General features: G+C 39.4%; 1 protein-coding gene across 1 annotated transcript in view; it reads right to left on the bottom strand.

Annotated features, from left to right (window-relative positions):
* Nucleotides 1–20,349, bottom strand: part of cntn2 (contactin 2) — a 72,171-nt gene that overhangs the window by 5,416 nt on the left and 46,406 nt on the right. Inside the window, exons 13-20 of the mRNA XM_061070418.1 lie at nt 17,239–17,414; nt 15,659–15,779; nt 14,338–14,496; nt 13,851–14,000; nt 11,216–11,286; nt 4,895–5,129; nt 1,169–1,284; nt 679–865 (exon numbers count right to left, since the gene is read on the bottom strand). Of these exons, the coding sequence (XP_060926401.1) occupies nt 679–865; nt 1,169–1,284; nt 4,895–5,129; nt 11,216–11,286; nt 13,851–14,000; nt 14,338–14,496; nt 15,659–15,779; nt 17,239–17,414 (1,215 nt within the window). The remainder of the gene's footprint in view (nt 1–678; nt 866–1,168; nt 1,285–4,894; nt 5,130–11,215; nt 11,287–13,850; nt 14,001–14,337; nt 14,497–15,658; nt 15,780–17,238; nt 17,415–20,349) is intronic.

The following is a 20,349-nucleotide window of genomic DNA, read 5'->3' on the forward strand; positions in this document are numbered from 1 at the left end:
TCCAAATATACCCACAAAATAAGAAACAAGATTTGCTGTGGTTATGGCAGTCTCAAGGTTTGACTTCGGTCAGCACAAATGTCTCACCACCAAGAATAGTCTTGTATTTACAGTATTTATCATATTGTTACATTGTAACATTTTATTTAGCCAAGTATTTGCTAAATTGCCTTTCCTGCTCTGTGATTATTTGTAAACCTGCTGAGGGACGAAAGATGCATATCAGCTACTTGCTAACATTGGTGCCCTTACTTTTAATTATGATTATGTACAATTTCTTTATAGGCAGAGCAGTTTTGTGTGTTGTCCTACAATAGTCCTGCATCATTAGCAATACAGCACCCTGTGATGAGATGTATCCATTGCCACCAAATGATCTTGCATAATTATCACACCAGGCAAAATAAAGTCAGTGAAATGAGAAATGCAGTTGAGTTTGTTTGAACCACACCATACAGGTTAAACTGATATGAAAGACAGATCATTTGGTTTGGTCTTACACTCTCAATGTCAGAAGCTTAACACAAAGAGATAATTTCTAAATGAACACAAACCCAATCAGGTTTTTCCCCTCAAAACCTCTTAAGCACCACTGGGCTCAAGCGTAATGTGTTTGCATTTTTCTTAGTTGCTCTGTTCATAATAAACGTCCAACGTGTGTGAATGCCACAGCCATACGTGGTTTCCTGGTGGTGACGGTGGTGCGTGGCGAGGGTGGCCCTGTGCCAGCACTGTTGTATGCCAGTACTGCGACGTGGTATCGGGTGCTGGGTCGAAGTCCAGATACTCTGGCTGTTGTTTCCAATCCTGCTGTCCTCACCCGGTCTGCTGCTGCTTCCCGTTCATGCTGTCGCCAGTAACGGATCTGAGCACAACACAAAACATAAAAAACCCTTTCCAAAAAAAACTGAAAAACTGCACATAAACCTTACACTGCACATGAACACCCATCACATTTGTGAATCTCTTTGTAATCACATTAGCAGTTGCTCAAAATATGCCAATATTAGTGTCTGTATTCTTATATCTTATTATATTATATAAAAACAAGAATTCTCTTTGTCGAATATGTGGGCTGTACATGCTTTTTACACCCAGGTTACACGTTACTTCTGTTACAATGTGTTGTGGTTGCAAAACATCCAGGTGTATTTATGCAGTACTTCACCTCGTATCCTCTGAGGATGCCATTGGCACCCAGCTGCTGGACAGGCTCCCATGAAACTTGGATGTCAAAGGCGGTCAGTGCTGAAGCATTAATGTTTGATGGTCCCACTGTTGGCTCTATGTGGAACAAATAAGAGGCGAAGGCATCAGAAAATGCAACATATAATGTAATATTTACTTTCAGAGTTACAAACTGCCATGTTCATGTCCACTCTACTGTCAGTGCAAGTACCGTGGTGAGGCTAGTGAATGTTGTGGAGCTCTCTGGTGGTTATATTAAATACTGCAGGTAGACAAAGTTTATTTAGCGATAACTGGGTAGTTCTCGAATTCACGATACAATTCCTGTCTCCTAAATAAACCTCATGTTATTTAAAACAACAAAACTCAAAAAAATGTTTAAGTAATAATACGAATTACATTAAACTTTCACTAATAACAATGCTTGATGCATATTTTAGGCACAATTTATACATAAAATAATAACTAAATAAATAACTCTCACCCCACACATTATTGACTGTCTTCGAGTCCTGAGTCATACATTTAACTTCAATGTAGATGAAATATTTCAGTTTAATTTTTTGTTTTCTTATGCCTACTCTGGTCACTGTTATAAAATCAATTGTTTAGAATATTTTTTCCATATAATATAGAATTTCAGAAATAAAAAAATATTTTGTGCCTGTCCCAAGTTTCCTGTAAACTCGGTTACCTCCATTATAAAACTGCATAAAAATGTAGACTTTAAAAAAAACCCATATGACCTGAAAGGGAACAAAGGCACAAAGCGAGGGTATATAGGTGAGGAAACTTTGTGGTATTTCTTTGATGATGTCCTCAGAATCATTTCTCAATTAACCTCAGTGACAGGACATCAAGTAGAAATATTGACAGATATTGTTGTCAGTGCCCCTGAATTTGCTATAATATGATGCCAATTAGAACAAAATGTTTGCTATTCTATTTTCCAGATCAGTAAAGCATGAGACACATGAATTTATTATTCAAGTTCATAAACATCTTTAATTTAGATGTATTTGTTAGGATTAAATAATTTTCACATTTAAAAATTGATTTGAGTTTCAAAGTCAGGCACAAAATATTTGATCTTTTAACTGCGGGTGGTGAAGAATATCAACTCTGTTACTTTCAGTGTCAACTCATGTGGAGACTGGTTAATAAAGGGCGCTGGGGTGCCTGGGCACCGCCCCCTCCAACATCCTAACACAATAAAGCCTATACACAAATGTTATTAAACATATATATGTAAAATATAATTAAAATATTTAATAATAGTTTACTTGTACAATGACCTGGGGTCTCATTTATAACCGTTGCATACGCACAAAACGGGGCCTGAAATGTGCATACCGGAGAATTTGCGTATTTCCACGCAAACTCTGACCCATGCGTACGAACGTTTTGGAGACGGGAAAGTGGCGATGCAGACGTGAGGTGGTGAACTGAAGCAGATTATTGATCCAATTCATAATTTTCATTAAAACCAACAGCTTAGTTTTGCTCGCGAGACATATCTGCTCCACACGAGCCTTTTAATTAAAAAATATATGAAACAACTTACAGCAAATTACGTTCAGATTCGATTTAACAGTGGATTTACGGAGCCGAGTCATTAATTATATCTTCTAACACTGTGCATCATCAGATCGCTGCAGTGAACGGGACTGTGCCATCAGGCGCACAGAGCACAGAGCACACAGGAGATCACTTCCAAGAAATGAGCAACTTTCCAAATAATTTCCCAGAGGAGGTGAGGTTTCACTGATGTGAGGGAATCGGTCCGATGCTCTAAATAAATAAATACTGCCTTGACAGTGGAGCGGGGATCTGCCTGATGTGTGCACGTGAATAGAAGGACGAGGAGGAAGCGAGGGTTCAGCGATTTCTGATCTCACACATTGTGTTATCCACAGCAGCAGCGGCAGAGGATCAGTTTTTTTTCTTTATTAGTGACATCACTGTTGTCCCATAAAGTCGCTCTTCACATCCACCTCACTAACAAACACCTCGATGTCAGTGTCAGAAAGTTTCACTTCCTCTTCACATCGCTTGATACCGTGATTCCATCAGGACTCACGGTGGAAACCCATTGGTCAGCAGCATCATTTAATATTCACACCGTGCTTTGCATTGACCATTTATGGTGGAAAGTGGGCGTGTGGAGGGCGGATTTGGAGGCAGATCCATGTACGAATGTTTCCAGGTGGACTGTGATTTATTAAGCGAACATTGCGTTCAGGTGAGCGTGCGCACGGTTTTATAAATCGGAATTATCTTTTGCGTACGCCATTTCCGGCTTTTGTATGTACTTACTCTTTCAGTATGAATCCTACGCACTCTTTTATAAATGTGACCCCAGGTAGACTGTTAGCGAATGGCAATATTCAAAATAACTTGTTTTAGGATGGTATTTAGTTGTATTCAGTTTCTGTCTAAATACATTTAGTACACGTGAATGAGGGTCCTTCAAGAAATACCACAAAGGTGTTCATCGTACTACCATACAAACCAGTAGCCAGTCAGATGTACCTTGAGCCTCAGTGTACCCTCAAGTTCGGCCTGTATCATTGTATCATTGATTACATGGCAAAAACCCCTGATGACGCTAAGGCGCAAAGGGAATTTATGACAAATGACACATGGAGCTTCTCTTTCCAGCTTCTCCTTCCTCTTCTCCATCCTTATCACATCAAAGTAATTCTTATCTCATCAGTACATGTTACTAACTTCACCCCTTCCCCGGAGTTTCTGTGCCTTATCGCCAGCAGATGCAGGGCCACAGCTGTGGCCGCACCATGGTTTACGATTTGTGGATCGCGCATCAGAGGTCGCGGTGGTGGATCCAGTTTGGTGGATTCTATATCGTGCGGGCTGATCGTAGTGGTAATGGAGGATCCTTTATCACGTTGGCATCAGATAATGGTGGTGGACCACGACCGAGGCGGCAGCTGATGATGGATCCTAACTGGCGGCAGTGGACAATGACTGTGGACCATAGTGGATCCCATCTTGATGGTGGATCATGATCCTGCTGGCTGCTGACCAGAGACTATGATGTAGCAGGACTGCTTGACATATAGTATTGAAGTTATCCTTCAAAATGTTTTCCCTCATCGATGCTGCTAAACGCTTTAATCCCGATAATGTTTTCCTACACTTGACATCTATTGCACTTCTGTCCGTCCTGGGAGAGGGATCCCTCACATGTGGCTCTCTCTGAGGTTTCTATGTATTTTTACCTGTTAAAAGGGTTTTTAGTAGTTTTTCCTTACTCTTGCTGAGGGTTAAGGACAGAGGATGTCACACCATGTTAAAGCCCTATGAGACAAATTGTGATTTGTGAATATGGGCTATACAAATAAAATTTGATTGATTGATTGATTGATTGATTAAAGTTTCAGCAACCACGGAGGCTCTTTAATTGGTTGTTTCAGATTATCCGTTTTCCATTTTCCGATGTGTTGTCTTCCTAGAAACCAGAAACTGTTTAATGGCTGGTAAAATACCTTATATATCTACTGTATGGTTATGTCAGATGATGAAGACTGTGGATATACCAATATAGTTCAATATAGTAACAGTAATTTTTATAACACCAGTGATATGAGTAGGTTTGTTTTGTGAAGCAAAAGTTAACAAAGTAGTAGCAGTAGATATTATGTGCAGTTGCAACATGAACCTTGATTGGAATGGTTTACCTTACCTTCCTCTGCAGAGTGCACCACTGCAATCTGGCTGAACGGACCTTCTCCTCTGCGGTTATAAGCTTTGATCTTCACCTCAAAGGGACTGTAGGGTGTCAGGCTTTCATTGTAGTAAACATAGCGGGATGACTCCGCATGAGGAATACGCACCACGGTCCATGATAATACCTCTTTCTTCCTAAATGCCAGGATGTAGCCAAAGCTGTCCCCGTTCTGGTACTCTCTAGCCATAGTCTGGAGGGATTCAAGAGAAAAATTCATCTTATTATAATAATTATTATAATCTGGTGTTAATATCATTACTAAAATCATTACACAGCACCAACATGCACTAAGAACTTCTCACTCTCCCCCCAATATAAATTGTGTTTGTGTGTGTGTGCATATATTCTTATTCTTATATATTCATATTCTGCAGGTAGGGTTAGGGTTAACTCCAGAGCTACAGGATCAAGATGACAACAACATGAACAGTTGTAATAATTAGGGCATGAGCAGCAACTGCTGCAATAAAAATTCAAGGAATAATTGTTCTGCTTCCTAGCAATGAATCCCATATTTGGCGGCCGAAAACATGCATAACGTTTGTCCAAACTTTACAAAATTCAGATTCACAAGAAAGGTACGCTTCAAATGGGTTTCACGCTGGTGTTTATGTACCGACTTCTGCTCTTCTCATCTTTCCTAATTTTGCTATTATCTTGTCCACTGCAGCTAATTTCGAGCAACAGTTACACTCTGTGTAACACTGTTTTTCACACTCGTATATCTCTCCGTCACTCACACGCTAATTCACGGTGGTTTGCACACTATTCTTGTCTAGTGTTAGCTCAGTAACTTAGCTTTAGCAGCTAATGATGGCATTTCTTTCTCCCTCTCATTCCCGTGCTCTCCCATGCTAAGTGTGTGTTTGATGTTCAGTTACTCCTCTGCCTCCTTGATAACACCATCAATTTATAGCCTGATAAATTAGAAAGAAAGAAAGTTCTCCCAAGTGCCAGAACATATTATTATTCATTATCAATAGAAGAAAATAAGAACAATCCCAGGTTTCTCTTCAGCACTAACCCTAACCTATGAATAGCAAAGATACATGTCCATTAAATGGTAATGGTAAATGGATTTGTATTTATATAGCGCTTTTCTAGTCTGATGATGACCACTCAGAGCGCTTTACAGCACAGTTTCACATTCACACACACATTCATACAGTGCATCTACTTGCAGCACTTTGTTATTCTATGGGGGGCTATTCAGGTTCAGCATCTTGCCCAAGGACACTTCGGCATGCAGATGGTTAAGACTGGGGATCGAACCACCGACCTTCAGGTTGGAGGACGACCACTCTACCCCTCAGCCACGGCCGCCCACATTACAGAAACCTTAAACCATACTACAGCAACGAATTAGAAGATGTTTCTTTAATAAATCTTTATGAGCTGACACAAGTTGAAGAGTTTTAGAGTCTAAACCATCAACCAGTCTATAAGATCCTATTACAACTAGATTTGTTAAGGAAGTTTTTCCTCTAATTGACAGTTCCATATTAAATCAGATTAATATGTTTTTGTTAACCAGCTACGCAGCACAAGCGTTTAAGGTAGCTGTAATTAACCCTCTGCTTAAAAAGCCCAATCTTGATCCAGAGGTTTTAGCTAATTATAGACCCATATCAAACCTGCCCTTCATTTGCAAAATCCTAGAAAAAGCTGTTGCTAACCAGCTGTGTGATTACTTATACAGTAATGGTCTGTTGGAAGACTTTCAGTCAGGATTTAGCATCCATCACAGCACAGAAACAGAAACAACTATTAAAAGTTACTAATGACCTTTTCATGGCCTCAGATAATGGACTTGTCTCTATACTTTTCCTGCTGGATCTCAGTGCAGCATTTGACACATAAATCATAAGAAAGATATTACAGAGAGTGGAACATGTAGGTATTAAAGGAACAGCATTTGGCTGGTTTAAGTAGTACTTATCAGATTTAAATGTGTTAATGTTAACAATGGCTCCTTCTTGCACACACAAGTTAGTCATGGAGTTCCACAAGGTGCTGTACTTGGACCAATACTTTTCACTCCCTTTATGCAACATCATCAGAAAGCACAACTTACACTTCCATTGTTATGCAGATGACACCCGGCTGTACATATCAACATATCATCAATCAATCAATCAAATTTTATTTGTATAGCCCATATTCACAAATCAGAAAATTTGTCTCATAGAGCTTTAACATGGCGTGACATCCTCTGCCCTAAACCCTCAACAAGAGTAAGGAAAAACTACTAAAAACCATTTTAACAGGGTAAAAAGAACATAGAAACCTCAGCGAGTGCCACATGTGAGGGATCCCTCTCCCAGGACGGACAGAAGTGCAATATATGTCAAGCGTAGAGGAGAACATCATCAAGATAAAGGTTTTAGCAGCATTGATAAGGGTAAACATTTTGAAGGATAACTGAAGGTCAATGAATTGATGGATTATTGTCAGTAATGAAGTCTGGTGAATCTAATAACTTAATTCAACTTCAGGAATGTCTCAAGAACATCAAGGCCTGGCTTAACCAGAACTTTATACTTCTATATTCACACAAAACTGAGGTCATTGGCCTTGGCCCTAAACACTGCAGCAAAATATTGTGGAACCAGGTAGTCACCTTTAATGGTATTAACTTGGCCCCAATCTCTACTCTTAGAAACCTTGGAGTTATGTTTGATCAGAGCATGCCTTCTTCCAGGGGCGGCTCCTGGCAAAGGCGACATACAGTGGATATAAAAAGTCTACACACCCCTGTTAAAATGCAAGGTTTTTTTCAAATGAGACAAAGATAAATCCTGTCCGAACTTTTCCCGCCTTTAATGTGACCTATAACGTAAACAATTCAGTTGAAAACTGAAATCTTTTAGGCGGAAAAATAAAAAACAATAACCTGGTTGCATAAGTGTGCACACCCTTAACCTAATACTTTGTTGAAGCACCTTTTGATTTGATTACAGCACTCAGTCTTTTGGGTAAGGAGTCTATTAGCATGGCACATCTTGACTTGGCAATATTTGCCCACTCTTCTTTGCAAAAGGGCTCCAAATCTGTCAGATCGCCAGGGCATCTCCTGTGCACAGCCCTCTTCAGATCACCCCACATATGTTCAATTGAAATCAGGTCAGGGGTCTGGCTGGGTCATTTCAAAACATTAATCTTCTTCTGGTGAAGCCATGCTTTTGTTGATTTGGATGTATTCTTTGGGTCGTTGTCATGCTGATAGGTGAAATTCCTCTTCATCTTCATCTTTCTAACGGAAGCCTGAAGGTTTTGTCCCACAAGTAACTTGGTATTTTTTAACTGTTCATAATTCCCTCCACCTGGACTAAGGCCCCTGTTCCAGCTGAAGTAAAAGAGCCCCAAAGCATGATGCTGCCACCACCATGCTTCAATGTGGGTATGGTGTTCTTTGGGTGATGTGCAGTGTTGTTTTTGCGCTAAACATGCCTTTTGCAATTATGGCCAGACCATAACACATTTTCCCACATGCTTTTTGGGGACTTTGTGTATGTTTTTGCAAAATTTAGCCGGGCTTGGATGTTTTTCTTGGTAAGAAAAGGCTTCTGTCTTGCCACCCTACCCCATAGCCCAAACATACGAAGAATACGGAAGATTGTTGTCACATGTAGTACACAGCCAGCCCTTGCCAGAAATTCCTGCAGCTCCTTTAATGTAGGCCTCTTGGAAGCCTCCCTGACAGTTTTCTTCTTGTCTTTTCATTAATTTTGGAGGGATGTCCAGTTCTTGGTAATGTCACTGTTGTGCCATTTTTTCTCCACTACATGATGGCTGTCTTCACTCGGTTCCATGGTTTATCTAATGCCTTGGAAATTATTTTGTACCCTTCTCCTGACCGATACCTTTCAACAATGAGATTCCTCTGATGCTTGGGAAGCACTCTGTGGACCATGGCTCTTGCTGTAAGTTGCAACTAAGAGAATGTCAGGAAAATCCTACTAGAACAGCTGAACTTTATTTGGGATTAATCAGTCACTTTAAATTATGGCAGGTGTGTACTATTAAACATGAGTTTGAATGTGATTGGTTAATATTGAATACAGCCACATCCCCAGTTATAAGAGGGTGTGCACACTTATGCAACCACATTATTTTAGTTTTTTATTTTAATTTTTCCCCCTAAAAGATTTCAGTTTGTTTTTTCAATTGAATTGTTCACGTTAAAGGTCACATTAAATGGTGGAAAAAGTTCAGACAGGATTTATCTTTGTCTCATTTGTTTACATCACAATAACCTTGCACATTAATTGGGCCTTTCACCAGCAGTGAAGCGCAAGGAAGCGAAGCGGCCGGCTCGCAATCTGCAACAATGGTTTCGGGGTCTTTTCTATTATTTTCGCTCAAAGCAAAGCGAATCAGGCCAGAAAACAAACTAAAATCCCTATTTAAGGATATAAGTGATATATTATATTTTTTCTATCCCGCTTTGATGAAATATTTAATTATGTACTTATTCTACACATTTGTCAGTTGCCATTATGAAATCTCGCCAATAGGGCTCCAACATCGCCAGGGCCGCCCCTGCCTTCTCCCACCTGCGTATTATCATTCAAATTAGAAAAATCTTGTCCTTGCTTTTGTTACATCCATATTACTCCTGTTTTAGCTTCTATTCATTGGCTCCCTGTATAATTCAGAAAATAATTCAAGATCCTGCTCCTCAACACACAAAGCCCTTAACAAACAAGCCCGTTCATATATCAAAGAGCTCATAACACCGTATTGTCTCAATAGATCACCAAAAACAGAGGGCGACTATGTAAGAATAGAGTGGAAGGTAGAGCCTTGCTCCTCTCCTCTCTTTTCGGTACTGGTGGCAGACACCATCTCTACATTCCTTTTTGATAAAGCCTTTAGTTAGGGTGGATCAGGTGAGTTCTTAACCATCCCTTAGTTATGCTGCTGTGGGCCTAGACTGCCGGGGGAACACCCATCATGCCTTCAGCACTTTTCTCTCTCTCTATCTCTCTGCCCCCCCCCCCCACATTTATTTAGTTTACTACATAAAATTTAGTTCAACTAAATTTGTGTTTTTTCCCTCCCAGTCTCTCTCTCTCTCATGGTCTGCTGATATCCCTGACCCCAGAGCTACAGGATACAGATGACAACAACAATTTATATAACATATTATTTAGCATCATCACCATTATTATTGTTATATGGCATCGTTATTATCACACTTATTGTCATTATAAAAAACATTGAGACAGAGATTAATTATGATGGTTACACAACTGTTCCTGGTCTCTCTCCCCCATTCCTCACCAAAATGTATGAAGATCGGCAAATGTATCATGCCCAGACATACAAAAAGTTATACGTTTTGGTGAAGTCATACAGATGGTACATCAGATCGACTTCAAATTGTGTTGCAGTTTAAGCACCTTAATAATAAAAAAGTAGTCTCCTGAGTTTTTGTCCTTGGTGTGGCTTTGAATTTCAATGTTTCGCTGTGAAACAGGAAGTACTTGCAACTTCAGTGTAGAATATCCAATTGGCACCAACTTCACATGTTTGACAAGAGTCACTTCTTGCAAACATCTATATGTCAAAATTCAGTCATGGTGCCCCCTACTGGCAACAAGAAATTACATGTTTTTATAATGTGATGTACTCCTCCAAGCAGGTTGACCACATCCATCTGAAATATGGTCAGATGACCCTTTAGACATGGTTGATGATAGGTTAAGAGTCTTGTGAGTTTTATGTGTAGTATCTATAACTGGTGACATTTTTAGGGGGCTAAACATGCTCGAAAAGTCAGAAAACTCTTCAAATAAGTTGGAAATTACAAACATTTACTTGCAATATGGGTGTTGCATATTATATTGGCGAAATTATTCAAAAGCAACCCCTACAAAATTATAATGAAGCCTCTGCGGCATGTTTAACCAAAATGTATGAAAATCAGTAGATATATGTATATACAAAAGTGTCCTGGAACCATACCCTAAATTAAACAGCAAGTTGGCGCTGTTGATTGTAATCTACAATTTTTGCAAAGTTTTTGCTATTTGCAGCCATTCTACTTTAATTAACCTCCTCTTACAGACTAATAATGTATGCTTCAATTTGGTTTGTGCAAACAAATAACACTTGACATTGAAAAGTTGTGCTTTTTGGAAAAAAAAATTCAACAGCATGCACCAGATTAGACAATGGTATGAACTGAAACTGAACTTTATTATGCTGTAATGCTGTATCTTGTGCATGCACATGTGCAATGTAGAACACACACAGGCGCAATCCACTCACCGTCCACGTAACAATGAGTTCATTGTGGTCTCCTCCTCCTCCTGCAAGTCCACTGGGGGCCACTGTGGGAGCTGAGGGCCAAATACACATACACAAAATAATCACGAGTGTCTTTTATCCTTGTTGCCATTTCTTGATTACATTGAAACTATTGCAATGTCTATATTTTATGGTCTCCGTCGTGGCTGCCCTCTGTGTCTGTCTATCTCGTCCCCCTGACCCAGCACACCTGCAGAGCATTACAGTGCATCAGCAGCAGTACATCTAAGGCTGGTGGCTCTCCTACCTGTCGCCAGATAGTTAAACTACCACTGCCATAACTCAATCCAGCCTCAGTATTAGTTTGTAATTTTTTTGCAACTTGTGATCTTTGTTTGCCTTCAATTCCAGATCTCTGTCTCCAGATCTAAGGTCTGCCTGCCTGTCACGTTGTCCGCTTTCCAGAGCTAGCAAGCATTTATACACTGCCCAGACACAGATGATTCTTGTTCTGTTTGGACACTAAACGCCATTCACCACGTGTCTGGCCACGCCACGCGCACCTCATTGAGCCCTCCTAACCATTCTCAAACGGTTTCTCTAAAAAAATCCCTATTGTAAATAATTAATTTGCTGGTCTCAGAGTCTGTCTCCATCTCCAACTGACAAGGAGTGCACAGTGTATAATTGGCTATTTAACCCATAACTATAATGGGCACCTGAAAATGTATAAATAAATTAATACATTTTAAACAGTATATGGGAAGGTGCCTGTCTGAAAACATATGAAAGTTGTGTGAATATATGAATATAATTAATTCCATCAATCTGAGCGTGACAACGTCATCGCGTTAGGTCACAGCTTGGCCAGCAAGTTAGACTTGAGAGAGATGAAGAGACAGTGAGTCCAATGATGCAGAAAAGAGTATTGGATTTTTTTTGCTGTCTTTTGCTTTGTATGCTACAAGGCAAGGGAGAAGGGGTTCCGCCATGTTGAAGGAAAGTTCAGTTCCTTCACGAGTGGAGGACTTTTAAGTCGGGGTAAATTTTCCCACCAAACGCAGTCACACACCAATAACCACCTTGCTTTCTGAACAGGTCGACAAAGACCAGAACATTTACAGCGACAGTTTTGGAGCAGATTTTTAGATCAATCAAATTTCTTGGACATGAGGGACTTCCACTGTTGGGACACGGCAATCAGGATTTTGTGGCAGCTAATGATGGAGCGGACATATGATATGTCAAGGGCACGTAATTGGCTTGAGAGAATATACCACTCAATGTGCACATAATTCAAAATTAAATATTAAAATATTTGGCTCATGCAATCCAGACAGAAATTGTGTCTGAGGTGAGCGAGCAAGCATTTTTTTTAACGGCTGATGGTACGACCGATTTAAGCCTATCCGAACAGTTGTTCTGCAGCCTCCAATATGTGGACAAAAACTTGTCAAATATTTTTCTCACGTTATACAGTGTTCCTGACACCATGGCAGATACACTTTCGTCTTGCATCAGAGAGATCTTTATGTGTCTGGACCTGCCCATGGATGCCTTCAATGCTTTTGTTTTGATGGCGCAAGCAACATGTTGGTCTGTTTGTCAGGTGTCCAGGCAAAACTGAGGCCACAATGTCAGACTGCACTGAACATTAATTTGAGCAACCACGTCCTGGATTTGATCCTACAAGAGGTTGCAAAGGACATAACAGATGTAATGTAACTTTCTGTTGGGATAGGGGAATCGTCAAAGTGCAAGCAACTGTTCAGGCTTGGATAAGATTGGTGCCCATCACACGACTTTACAGCACGTCCTTCAAGACATTTTGGACTGGTTGGAAATCGAGCCTTTGATCAAAATCTGCGTGCAGCACACAGCGGAACGGAAGACCACCTTCTGCACCATTAAAAAAAGGTAATCAATAATTTGGGTTATTGATGTATGGTTGTGGGTGTTAGCAAACTGAAGTAACCTTCCAATATCCATAAATAGTAGGTGAATGAACCTTGTACCTGTAAAATGATAAAGCATCGGTAAAAGAGAGTTGTTGATAAAAAAGATAAAAAGTAGAATAAAAAAATGGATGAATGTGTGTTATCTTTGTTGCCTCTCAAACAACGAATATTGAACTGAACTCGATAACCTGGTAGACCATGTTATATATGCCCAGTTGTTGATGTGTAAAACATAAGGGGATGTCGACCTATGTAGTGTGCAGTTTTCGTTACTGTACTGATATATTAGGGAAATGTTGCCCTACTTTTAATATTTAATATTAAAGTGTTTTCTGGTCAAATTATCCCTCTTACGTGGATCAGTGGAATTTGTACAATAAGTACAATCACAATGACTGCAACACTTAATCAAGTTATACCTAAATTGCCCGCTGAGCTACACAGACAGTATTTTACCAGAAAGATTTACTGTAATTTATTTCTACACTTAATGTCATGAAAGGGTTTTTTCTATAATGCCACTCTAACAGGCATCAGAAAAAACGTGCGACGCTTGTTTATGCCTTGTCAAGTATTTAAATCATCCTGCTGAAGTCAAGGAAAAAGTTTTGTCAAAGATGAAGAATCTACCAGGTACTTTTTCCATTGGTTTTTAAAGAGCTTGTGTAGCCTTCTGGAAAGGACCTGTAGCCTCTGACCTGCTTGCTGTGTGCGAATAATCTGTGAAGGCACACTGGGCTCTCCACTTCCCAGGATGTTGCTGGCGATGACCTGAAATTCATAATCCATCCAGGGCATCAGTCCCATCACACGAGCTGATTCTGCGTTCCCCTCGATGTTTACTGGCTCTGTACCGGGAGGAGTTAAAACATATGAATAATCAATATTCTATTCATAGTCTGTAAATATCAAAAATAATGACAAATGTCCTTCACAAAATAACACATTTTGTGTCAAAATTGTGTCTGTCAAAATCTTGTGTATGTTTTTATTGCTGTTGTCAAATAAAGTTATGTGTATGACTTTATTTACTTTATTATTGGTTAAAGATTTGTTGTTTTACACACACACACACACACACACACACACACACACACACACACACACACACACACACACACACACACACACACACACACACACACACACACACACACACACACACACACACACACACACACACACCTGTCCTCATGTTCTTCCACTGTGTTGACAATGATGATTGGCCCATGATGATATATTTGCCAATGGGACTGTGATTATCGTAGCCACGACTCCACCTCAGCTCCACCGATGTCTCAGCAACATTCTTCACTAGTAAACCTCCAGGAGGTCCTGGGGGTCCTTGAAACAAGCAGAGGAAAGTTAGTTAGCAGTATAGTAAATATAGTGCAGTACTGTTTTTAACTACAGTACACTTATTAAACAGCTGTATTTACAATTTACGCAAAATCTGAAACTGTTATCTGACACGTCTACCTGTTCCTGATGATGGTTTTGAATTAAGACTGCTTTGAAACTCAACAAACGCTCTTTCCTCTCGGGCTAACTCTACCTTAACTCTGTGCTGTATTGCTGTAGTGGAAACCTGGAATGATTTCCTGATGTAAACCAGTTGTGAACACAATATTGACATATATACCCATATTATGCCATTGTAAAGCTCCATCAAGCAACAGGGAGATGCAGAGTCCTCTGTTAATTATACCAGAGACTCGTTAAAATTGACCCATTGTATAAATGGAAACTATTGAACTGCTATGGTTTTAACCTGACCACATTTTACATCATGAACTTGATATGAGGATTTAAATTATTTGAAATTATATTTTTCCTTTAATGCTATTAATCTACTGCTCCTGTATGCCTGACTTCTTCTTTTGGCAGTAATAACACTGCCATGTGATACACTTGTTTCCGTATTCAAAACCCTAATTATGACATAACTTATATAAAATGATGGTTTAACTACAACTAGAATAAACTACACTAGAATGAAGTCACTGATCACTTTATCAACGTAAAATAAACCAATTCAGAGCTGGTGTTTGCCCTTAAAACATGATGTTTAATTATTTTCCCTGTAGTTGTCTTAACAGGCAAAGCTTATTGCCATACTTTGTATGCCACCACTACAAGCAGCAACAATTAAAGCAAAAACTGTATCTTGTGTCAGGAGTCAACAAGGGTTGAGTTATCAGCTTCCTAGTTAATCTTACATCTTACCCACATCATGTTTCTTTACCAAAATATTGTATTTTTTTATGTGTAAGAAAACCAAGAAAAAGTGTTTCAGAATCTGTCAACAAGAGAGAAAATAATAGGGAAATTGGATCCATAATAAGAAAAGCTGGAATCAATGATGTCTCATCTTTTCGGTTTTCACGTTTACTTCTGTTTTTAATCATTGTGCTGCAGGTCTGCATGACTGAACTGGAATGTGATAAAGGTTTCTCTTTCCATATTTCTATAGTTATGATATGACATAAAAATAAACTCCTCTTACCTCGTACCACTAGTTTAGCCGAGGCTAAGGCGCTGTCCACCACAGTCTGAGCTGTACAGGTGTATAACCCTGCTTGACTCAGCTGAGTGTTCACAATCAACAGATCCCCAATGTTTTCTTTCTGAAAGAGTACAAGTAGAGGGATGAAGATAACCAAGTTGACCAACCAACACTGAAAATCAGGAGTATACCTGTCAATCATTTCATCAGAATGGATCAAATTTGCTGCAGGAGAACTTTACCATAGACAAAGAAAATCAGGACATGCACAATTAATCTAATTCAGGAGCTAATTTCTCTCTGACCCTGTGGATAGGAAACATGAAATATTGCTTGCATATAGTGTATTGCTGTGAGCAATTTTGTCTTTCTATTTAGAAAAGAGACAGACCTCAGTTTTCTATGTTGGTATTAGAAATAAGCCACTGAATAATTTGACCTCTTAATATACAGTCAAATTTTTGCTCAGTCCTACATGCTGTCCTGCTGCCCAAAATGCTCACTTAAGCACCTAATGTAGATTAATCTGCCACTGAAAATTCTCATTAAAAATGCTTAGTTTCTTTCTTTAACACATATTTATATTTATATATAGAGAGAGGGTATAAACATAGAATCCCAAAAATCGATGTGTGTTCATCGTGTTAGAGAGAAATCCTTTGATCAAAGACTTAGCAAGGTTTTCACAGTTTAAACATTTTTTTATTTAGAAACTAACAACACACCAAAGCTGAGGGTCAAGGTTGGACAATATCTGTTGTTTGAATTTTTTAAACATTGATGGAACTAATGAGCAGGAGCTTAATTTATAGAACAGTGCTTAAGATTCATATTAAAAGTTTATGTGTGCACAAATATTAAAAAAGGCCTGCTCAAAAATGATTACGATGTATAAATCTGTGTGCACGCACACCTAAATGCAATATTTCCCTTTATAACACAATACACCTAGAAATGTGCATACGTGGATCTGGCCTAATTTTCCACTCTCTACACACTCTCATTCAACAATGAATGGTCAATGCAAAACACCTCATGAATATTAAATGATTCTGCTGACCAACGGGTTTTCATAGTGAAACACTGTAATAAAAAAATTGAGTAAGAAGCACAACCTTTTTGTCACAGAATGTAAGTGAAGCTGAGGTAAAGAACGACAGATTTGATGACCACAGTAGTTATATCCCTTATTAAAGAAAATGTAACACATGTATAAAGTGTTAATGTGTTGCTTCTGCGTTAATGCAGCGAGTAAGAGTGAGAAGAGGATAGTGCCAATTGTGTGAAGTAAAAAAATCAATCCAATTTAAAGGTGGAGGCAAAAAAAATCAATCATATGTTTAGACACCTTAACAAATTGATCAAGTTAGATATCCTAACCTTCACCCAGAGGACACCATTTGGAATTAGAAGTTTGTACTCAAATTTCCTGCCAAGTTTGTTTTTATACATCCCGAGTACCGTCAGCACTAAATGGGCTCTAAAAGGGTGAGTATGCTACAGATATAAATGAGGCCCCGAATCTCAGAGACAAAATTATCCATGTTGAAAACAGCCATATTATCCACTACAGGACTAACCCCGTCCACCCGGTGGAATGGCCCGGCAGTATTCTCCACATCCAGCAGGACCCCGTAGAGGGCCCAGGTGAAAGTCAGATCCATGGTTGGGTCGTGGGAGGCATGACACTGCAGGGTCACATTCTCCCCCTGATTGATGTCAGCGTTGGAAGGAGCCAGCGTGATCTTTGTAGCATCTGCAAAAAGAGAACTGGTTCAGATGAAAGCTAGCAGCTTCTTAAGATACAAAAAAAAATGCTCTTTGCTTGCTGTGGTATGAGTGGATCAATACTACTCTTTGTAGAACTAAAACTAGAAGACATTATAGGGAAAATTATAGCCCATCTCACTCTATGTCATTGTTCAAACTAAGCAGTGCCTTAAAATCTCCCTAATCTAAGTGCTGTATCTATTGTTTAATCCATACAATTAGAAGAATTTAAAGTCTTAACAGTTACAGAGCATAACTCCTTAAACCAAAAACAACGTATTTAAACTCGTAAAGAACAGACTGGCACCAGAGCTGCAGTGCTAAACACTTCTCTGTGAGCCCTCTGGATCAGTCACACAACCACAACCCCAGAGATTGTGTCTGTCCACCGTCCGATTAAATTATTTAAATTAAACAATAACAGAGCGAGAATTCCACACAAAAATCGAATACAAATTAACACAACCTCTGCAACAACTCAGGAAACAAAGACTTTTAAATGTGGTCTTTTAAACATAAGTTCACTGTCATCAAAGAATATTTTAGTTAATGAACTAGTCTAAGATTAGATCATTGATTTATTGTCCCTAACTGAGATGTGGGTGCATCCTGATGAATATGTCACCCTAAATCAGGGGTGGGCAAACTTTTTGACTCGCGGGCCACAATGGGTTCCAAAATTTGACAGAGGGGCCGGGCCAGGAACAGATGGATGGAGTGTTTTTGTGAACTAATATAAATGACATGGAAAAATCATAACATGAAAGGATTTGGCCTTTACCAAGTAGCAAAGCACTTATTTGCAAGGACATTTAACAAAAACTCGCCTTCAGAGAAAGGCTTGCTAGCCTTTGCTATTTCAAATGCCCCCCAAAAAACATGCCTTGGTAGATGACTCTTTAATCGCAGTTTGTCTGTGAAAATTTTTTTTGCTGAGTCTGTAAATAAGTCGCCAACCTCTGAGCTGCAGCCACCCGTTCTTGCGTTGACTGACTTCGTAGCAAAGTGACGGCTGATGTTGTACTCCCTGAAAACTGCGACAGTTTCTCGGCATATCAGGCATACAGCCTTCGATTGGACTTCAGTGAAAAAGTATTTTGTTGTCGACTCCGTGTTAAACACTTGGCACTCATTGTCCACTTTTTGTTTCCTTGATCCTCTCATTTTACAGAAGAGCTCACAGGCAAAGGGAAAAAGTGAAGGGAGATCATGTGCCTTTTCAAGCCCTATACACCACACTCCCTGGCAAATTTAATTTAGCTGACGCTTTTATCCAAAGCAACTTACAATAAGTGCATTCAACCCCGAGAATTTAAACCAGAACAAGAATCAAGAAAGTACGATTTCTTCAAAAATAAAGCAAAACTACAAAGTTCTATAAGTACGTGCCGATTAAGTGCTACAAAATTGTTAGTTTGAAAAAAAAATTACATTTTTTTTTTTTTTTTTGGACAAGTTCGGCGGGCCTGATTAAAAAGCCCGCGGGCCGTATACTGTACTTTGCCCATGTCTGCCCTAAATGAATCTACTCCCCCCAGTCATATAAATTCACACGTTCCCAGAGAATTCAGCCGAGGAGGTGGAGTTGCTGCTATTTTTAACTCCAGTCTATCAATTAATCCTAAACCTAAAATCAGCTACAACTCATTTGAATGTCTTGTTCTTAGACTTCCACACCAATCCAAGAAACACCAACAGCCAATCATACTTGCTGTAGTTTACCGTGCTCCTGGGGCTTATACTGAATTTTTAATGGAATTCCCTGAGTTTTTATCAAACCTAGTCCTAAAGACAGATACAATTATTATTGTTGGTGACTTTAATATTCATGTTGACAATAATAAAGATAGCCTTAGCGTAGCATTTATTTCGAATCTAGACTCAATTGGTTTCAGTCAGTGTGTACGCCAACCTGCTCATTGTTGTAACCACACACTTGACCTTGTATTATCATACGGTGTCAAAATTGAACATTTAACAGTACTTCCGCGCAATCCAATTCTATGAGATCATAATTTAATAACCTTCGATTTTTCATTATCTGAATATATGGCACTTATAAAAAAACTAATTTTCTAGATGTCTACCTGATAGTGCTGTAGCTAAATTTAAGGAAATAATTCCAACTAGGGCTACGTTGTAGCACTGGCGGGCCCAAGCACTCGCACGTTGAAGCCTGTTGCGGTCGGGGGAGAGAGCGATCGATGACCAAGCGCACGTCTCAGCGTTGCATGTGTTTTGCACTCTGCAGCAAGGATAAACCATCACTTCCTGTAGCCAACAGGTGGCGCTATGATTTTAAGTAATAATCTCTGTGTAGATGTCATCAGGCCGGGACTCTTGTCTTACATGTGTAGTTTGAACTCGATTGGACAATGTATGTCCGAGATACAAAACCTTGTGTTTTGATGGCGTTTAATCAAACTTTGATGCCACGCATCAGCCTTTCAACAATATGAATATTTACAGGGGGGCTATTGATACATACATGTAGTTTGAGTGAGGTAGAACCATGAACACTGAAGTTACAGCAATTTCGTGTTTCACGGCGAGTTGATGAACTTGATGAAAAATGTGGAATATGGCCAAAATGGCCACTAAATCCAAAATGGCAGGCTTCCTGTTTGGTCTAGCTTATCGATCCAAGAGACTTATTTGTTTGTATTGAAAAGACACATGACACAATCGATTTTTGTAGATGTCGGCCAATCGTAGTGCTGGGCTGCCCTTTAGGGGGCGCTAGTCAGTTTTTTTGCCACACCCATTCCTTAAAACCATCTGAATGTCTTCAGGGGGAGATGTTAATACACACATATAGTTTGAGTGAGATAGAACCATGAACACGGAAGTTAGAGCAATTTCATGTTTCACGGCGAGTTGATGAACTTCGATGCCAAGCCATTAATATGGCGTTTGACGAA

This window comes from Limanda limanda, chromosome 4 (assembly GCF_963576545.1).
Source record: "Limanda limanda chromosome 4, fLimLim1.1, whole genome shotgun sequence".
In the NCBI taxonomy this organism is placed as follows: Eukaryota; Metazoa; Chordata; class Actinopteri; order Pleuronectiformes; family Pleuronectidae; genus Limanda; species Limanda limanda.